At 37.0% G+C, this 6,631-nt stretch overlaps 1 protein-coding gene across 1 annotated transcript in view; it reads left to right on the forward strand.

Annotated features, from left to right (window-relative positions):
* rars1 (arginyl-tRNA synthetase 1) overlaps positions 1-6,357 on the forward strand; it is a 30,109-nt gene extending 23,752 nt beyond the window's left edge. Inside the window, exons 14-15 of the mRNA XM_007565488.2 lie at positions 1,019-1,266; positions 6,074-6,357. Coding sequence (XP_007565550.2) covers positions 1,019-1,266; positions 6,074-6,183 — 358 coding nt within the window. The 3' untranslated portion in view covers positions 6,184-6,357. The remainder of the gene's footprint in view (positions 1-1,018; positions 1,267-6,073) is intronic.
* Positions 6,358-6,631: the final 274 nt, after the last annotated feature.

The raw sequence follows: 6,631 nt of genomic DNA on the forward strand, positions 1-6,631 counted from the left end.
CCCGTAGAAGAAGAAGCGCGCGGTGCATGCTAGGATAGTGTCTGAACGCTGGTTTGTTAATAAAGTTTGACTGACCTATCTACCTACCGACTGTCTAGAATCAGGTCGTCTGCAGGTCATTTAGCACCACATTCTTCACAAACATGCTGTGCGCGAACCGAGAAGGGTGACCATCGTCCGGCCACACCCCGGCCCAGTCGCAGAAGGCTTTCCTCGCCAGCCGGAGTTGGACTGTTTTGTTGACATTCCGTTTAGTGGATGCATAACGTAACTTCAGCCTCTACTGTAGCATCTATTCTATGTGCCTTATAATGCAGTGCACCTTATATATGAAAAAAGTTTTAAAATAGGCCATTTATTGAAGGTGTGCTTTATAATCCGGTGTGCCTTATAGTGCGGAAAATACGGTAGTTTTTAGTTTGTTTGCTCATTTGTATTAGTTATTATTAGTTAAATTTTTAGTTTTTATTAGGTATAGTAACAGTTTTAGTTTTTGCATGTTTTGGTTAAGTATAAGTGCAGAATTCAAAAACATCAAAGTATTGTGATTATCTATACACCGATTGGGTAATGAATACTCAACAGAAGATACTGTTTTCAAAAAATATGTTGTCATTATTGAATAACCAACTGACTCGGGTGTTTTCTCTCAACTTTTTCTGGGACCATTTTGTGGATTAAAAGCCACCAGCAGGAGTACAGAGCACCGTAATTTGCAGACAGCTGATGTAAACTGTGTGTGGGGAAAATATAATTAAGTTTCACAGTTTGAAAGGCTAAAACATCATAAACACCAAACAAAGGATCTTATCTTATATTCTAAGATAAGAATGTGTTAGTTTTACAAACGCACCATATAGTTCCAGTTAGTTATAGTGTTTTCACCATTGATTATAGTTTTATTTATTTCAGCTTAGTCAGATGTTTTCTCAACTTCATTATTTCATTAGTTTTAATTAAGTGTAATAACCTTGCAGTGAATGGATGTCTATATATTTCTCTTTTGATGTCCTGCCAGGTCCATCGCCCGTCTGGCCAACCTGGACGAGGCCTCGCTCAGAAAGGCTGCAGAGACCACGGAGATCCTGCTGGACCATGACAAGGAGTGGAAGCTGGGGAAGTGCATCCTGCGCTTCCCGGAGATCCTGCAGAAGATCCTGGACGACCTGCTGTTGCACACGCTGTGCGACTACCTGTACGAGCTCGCCACCACCTTCACTGAGTTCTACGACAGCTGCTACTGCGTGGAGAAGGACCGGCAGACAGGTGAGCCTCCAAACAGAAACAGGTGATTGAAATCCTTGAAAATTCTTGGATTTCAATTAAGTGTTCTCAAGGTTTGAAAGATACTTGATATTCAAACTGCACAGTTTTATAATAAACTGCAATCTAACGTTTGACTAAAACCCTAAATTTAGAACTTTATTTGCAGTTGAAACCATTATTTTTTTTTTACACACAACAAAAAGACACAGACACTTTTTTTCAGTCTGAGCTAAATTAGACTAAACATTTCTTGTTTTAGGACAGTTAGAATCATTAAAATTATTTCTATATACTGAATGCCAGAAAATGCAAGAAGAGTAATTTTTTTAGAGATATTTTTGTAAATTTCTTGTTACCATTCGTGTATAAGGTGTGAGAGGCACATAAAATGTTGTTACATTTTAGTTTACCTTGTCCCTGCTCTAGAATATCTTAAGACATTATTAACAGTAATAAATATCATATAATTAGATTAATTTGTATTTTTATCTCCACGTGGTGCTGGAAAAGTTTGAAAATCTACCTTAAAAATACTTGAATTTTACCATGGGAAAAGTGTACAAATCCTGAGAAGTTAAGGAATATAACACAGTGGAAACATCTGGATTTTAACTGTTTTCCAGGTCAGAAACTGATTTGCTTCCAGGCTTCATTCCCAATCAAAATGTCCAGGGGAGTTTACTCACCTGATAGTCCCGTAGACTCGGTTCAATTCGGGACTGAAATTGCAACTTTTGTTACATCTTCAGCTGCTGCAGTTTGCTCTCAAACCGCACTGTCAAAACAAACCAAATGTTTTGACAAACTTGTCCCCTCCATCCACTGTGGGGGCGGTCCACTAATAACTATTGAAGGAAAAAATCTGAAAACCTCTGAAGACACTGAGCACAACTTCCTTCCTCAGGAAAACTAAACAAAAATGGAGTAGCATCAGATTTTAGTGAATTTCTCTTTTGTATCTGGTAAAAGGCCACAAACCTTTTCTCTCCCACTAGTGTGTTTGTTTGGGTTGTATTTACCTAGAATGCCTTGCACTATAATTCCCTTCCTGCTTTTGGAGTGGTCTCCGGTCTGCCTGGCATTCACATATGCATTCTATCCTCACCAAAGTGTATTTCAACCCAGTGGAGACCGGTGTTTGTAGGTGGACCAGAGTTTACTTGTTTGGTCCACATCAGAGTTCGATTACACATTCACACCTCCACAAACGAACCAGACAGTTAAAGTGAACTAAGCAGGTCTGGTCTGAACACACTCTTAATGTTGTATGAATTTATACATCCGTCCATCCCTTTGTTTTTCCATTAGTCAATCATTGACCATTTATCAAACTGCCCATCTGTCCAATGCAAATCATTTATTCATCCATCACCCATCTGACTGTCAATCTGTCCAAATGCATCATTCAGTCCATCCATCTGTCCGTATGACTGTCCTTTTCTTCTCAATATTCACTAAAAGGAACAGAGAACTATTGGACCTGAGAAATGTGCAGAAAACTTGTAATCCATTCATTACCTTTAATGGATTAATATTTAGTCATCGAAGGAATTTTCATCAGACTAAAAGTAAATTCCTGGTTTACTTGCCTGGTTTAAAACTTGGTTCATTTGTGTTTCTCTACCTCTGAAGAGATATTCATGATTTAAAATTTTATTTTGTTCATAAGTTGTTTTCCCACAAATTACGCTAGAGAGGTTTTCCTTTTCTACTTGCTTTTCTCAGCTCTAAAATGTAAAATAAACCAGCAGGAAAGCTTTTCAGTACAACTTACTTAACAATCTGTTAACATATATATGCTAATTAAGGAATAACAATCCAAAAAGCCAGCATGCTTTTTTTTTGTGCCTTTTGCAGCGTCCCCTCTTAGATTGATTAAATTTTCATCATACCGTGTCTTTCTCAAAAAGTCTAGGAATTAAAAATTCTGATTTTAATAACAAAGATGGAAAAGTCTGGAATTTTGTTGTTCAAATCGGAGAAGCTTTTTTGGTAGTTTTAATAGTTAAGTACAGAAAAGCAATTCCTGCTCTATGGATCTCTGTCCTCTTCCTCTCAGCTGTTCAGTTTTAAAAATAGATGTTTTAGTGATCTGGAAGTGAGTCTGCAGATTAGCGGGATGTCTCACTCTGATGGGGTTTCAACTAAAAGCAGCGCGCCGTATGTTAGTCCTCCTTCCTGGAAGTGTTTTATCCCTGCCGTGCTGGAGTGTGAGCACTTCAGGCTTAGAGCTGATTTATTATGCTAATTCTCCACACACAAGCTGTAACTCCAGTAGGAGTTCATTGTGAATTTTTTCTCTATTTGAAAGCAATTACTATGCTTCTACATTAAAGATGAATGTAAAGTATGCCTTATTTTGCTTGTTTTGCTTTGTCAGGGCACAATTCGGACTTTTAAATCAAGGTGTAAAACATCAAATGAACAAAACACAAATTACTGAACTGCTTAAAAAAAACTGAACTAAAATTTCACAATAACAAATTTTGCTGGATGATAAATTGCCCTAGAAGTTATTGTGATAAATTATAATTTTGTTGTTCTGAGACAATTTACAAGCAATACATTGGAAATAATGCAAGTCCACCCTTTCATAGATTGATAAAGTTTAATTCATAATGAACATTCAACATTGGTACTAGAAGATATTTTAAATATGCAAAATGAATAAACAAAACACCCTAAGCAACAGATAAGATTCTCTAAACAAAATTACCCTTCAAAAAAAATGGACTAGTTTAGACCAGTGCGTCAGACTGAAGCCTTTTGTCAGCCAGACTTTGATGCAAGAATCAGTCATCCAAATGGAAATGATCAATCTTGTTTTAATTTATCATGCTATTAATTGATTTATTGTTTGATTTGTTGGTTTAAACTTGAAGTATGACAGTTCTGAAATTTGTTTCGTCTCTGCATATTCAACCAGAGACGATCTGTTTGTTTCTCTCATCCTTGAATTCCCTCGGATATCTCCCAGGAAGCATCAATGTGTGTAAAATCTAAACTTTTTCCCCATTGGTGGTATTTTTTATTTTTTTTTTTTACACATCCAGCGCCGTCTTTCCTCTGTTCACATTAATGCGTCGTCTTGTTTGTGTAAATTACAGACAGAGCTTGCTGTCCGCCGACGTCCACGCCTCTTTAACGAGCGCTCTGCCTAATGCAGCCTGTGCTGCTCGTTACGGACCGCTGGGTTTCTGCTCCCTCACGTGGTTCCGACCCGATGGGCTGGACCCTTGTTGTGCACTGGATGCTTGGGTCATTGATTTTTATTTGTTGTTGACTAAAGAGAGTGTCGTTAAATCTGACTTCTGACCTCTGATCGCTTGTTGGTGCCTCAACATTGGTCTCATTTAATATCTACCAAACATTTGGCTTCATTTCTACTTTCCATCTTTGATCATGTCTTGTGGTTTCAGAGAACATTCATGCATTAGCCTCAAGATAATCTGTTGGGTTTTTTTTCTCCATGACTCATTTTACTGACTGTGCTGTCTTAGGAACAGGGAAATATGCAAGTAAACAGATGAAGTTTGTTAAAAAATAAAAGTTGGAAGTTTTAGGTCAAAAATGCAACTCAAGTAATCTTCTTGCACAAGTCTCATAATTATATTACAATATGTGTAATAGAAACCAGAACCTTCTGTATCTTAAGTAAATGCAGTAATTAAAAGAAATCATCTTCCTTTTCCTGTTTTTTTTTTTTTTTGTTTGTTTCCATCCGTAATGTTAACATACATTTCCAGTCAACCGGCATTAAGACCATGTTAATTTTGAGCTTATATTTAATTATTTTATAATTGAACAGCATACAAATTAGAATTGTGATGCTCAGTTACGTTATTTTAGTTCTGATTTATTATTTTTCTTGACTTGTAAGTTATTTTATTTAATTTTTTTCTACTCAAACAAAAAAGCAATAATTGTTCGGACAATTATTCCTCTGTTTTGGATGCTGTGCAATGCGAAGGATTTTTGCTCTTACTTTTTTTTTTTACCTTGGGAGAGTGATGATGCATAACCCTGGCAACAAGATAGTGTATTTACAACTTGGAGCATCTGAAGGTTTATGGATGCAGAGAGGAGGAGGAAGTTTAAACTATTCCTTCCATCGATCATTGATCATATCCCCTACTCCAACGTCCCTCTGCTCGAATTTCTAGAGATTTCAAGAGTATCGGCAAAAGCAAATGTGGTGGATTAGCTGGAGTATCAGCCAGGACGTTATTGAAATATTGACTCTTCTGCCCTGACATGGAGCTGTTAGCATGTCTTAATAGTCATACGATTATGATGTAGCAACACTCTTCAGTCAGAGACGTCTGCAGATTCACTGCTACTGGAGATCCTTCCTGCCCACAGCAATCTTCATCAGATTTAACCGTGCACCCTTTTTTTTAAAACAAACTTTTTGAGCATAACTTTTTGGGGGGGGGTTTCCCATAAAGGTGTTTTTACACTTTAGGTTTAAGGTAAAACCGTTAGCTCTGAGTTTTTATTTTATTTTCAACTGTTTAGATCCAAAATTATGGAAAAGTTAGAAAGTATGATTAAAAATATGACTTGGTTTAACCTAATATCAATACAAATTATAACTGTTATGAGTTATAATTTTTAACCCATAAGATGGAAATTTTTGGTGGATTTTAAAGTTAAGACTCTAAATAAAACAGAGTTCTGAAGTGGTTCAAACTGAGTCAAAAATTAGGTTTTTTCCCCTTTTAATGGGTCAAGTTGTGAAAAATCATATTACTTGATGGCAGATCTAATGAAAAGCTGAATAATGAATTTGTTTCTCTGTCTGTAGGTGAGGTGAATAAGATCAACATGTGGAGGATGCTGCTGTGTGAAGCCACAGCCTCCATCATGGCCAAATGCTTCGACATCCTGGGCCTCAACCCGGTCCAGAGGATGTGATCCCATCTTCCTCCCACTTCAGCTGAAACTACAGGAGCTCTCAGTCAGTACTACACAGGACTGTCATTTCTGACTAAATCTATCAAATCAGAGGGAAAATGTTAAGTTTGGTTCATTAAATATCATCTCGTATGAAGGATATTTTTTTAAATAAAGAGCCATTCTGAAACTGAATCTCTTTGTTTTTTGCTGTTTATCTGAAACTTTCTGCAGAAGAAAAAAAACCTGAACTACTAATTTTAGAAATGTCTTCCTTTCATGTCATGTGTGAAGAGGAAGGAAATTACAGATTGTGGTCCATTTAGAACCAATTTGCCCCTGGAGTTAACATCTGGATAATTACGTCCAGCCCGGAAGGAAATGCTGTTACACCTGGGGAAATGGCCAACTGAAGGGTCACCAACACCTGCCCACATTAAGCTAAACAAACAGAGCTGCCATGTTTTAT

Source organism: Poecilia formosa, unplaced genomic scaffold, assembly GCF_000485575.1.
Source record: "Poecilia formosa unplaced genomic scaffold, Poecilia_formosa-5.1.2 Scaffold177, whole genome shotgun sequence".
NCBI classification, from domain to species: Eukaryota; Metazoa; Chordata; class Actinopteri; order Cyprinodontiformes; family Poeciliidae; genus Poecilia; species Poecilia formosa.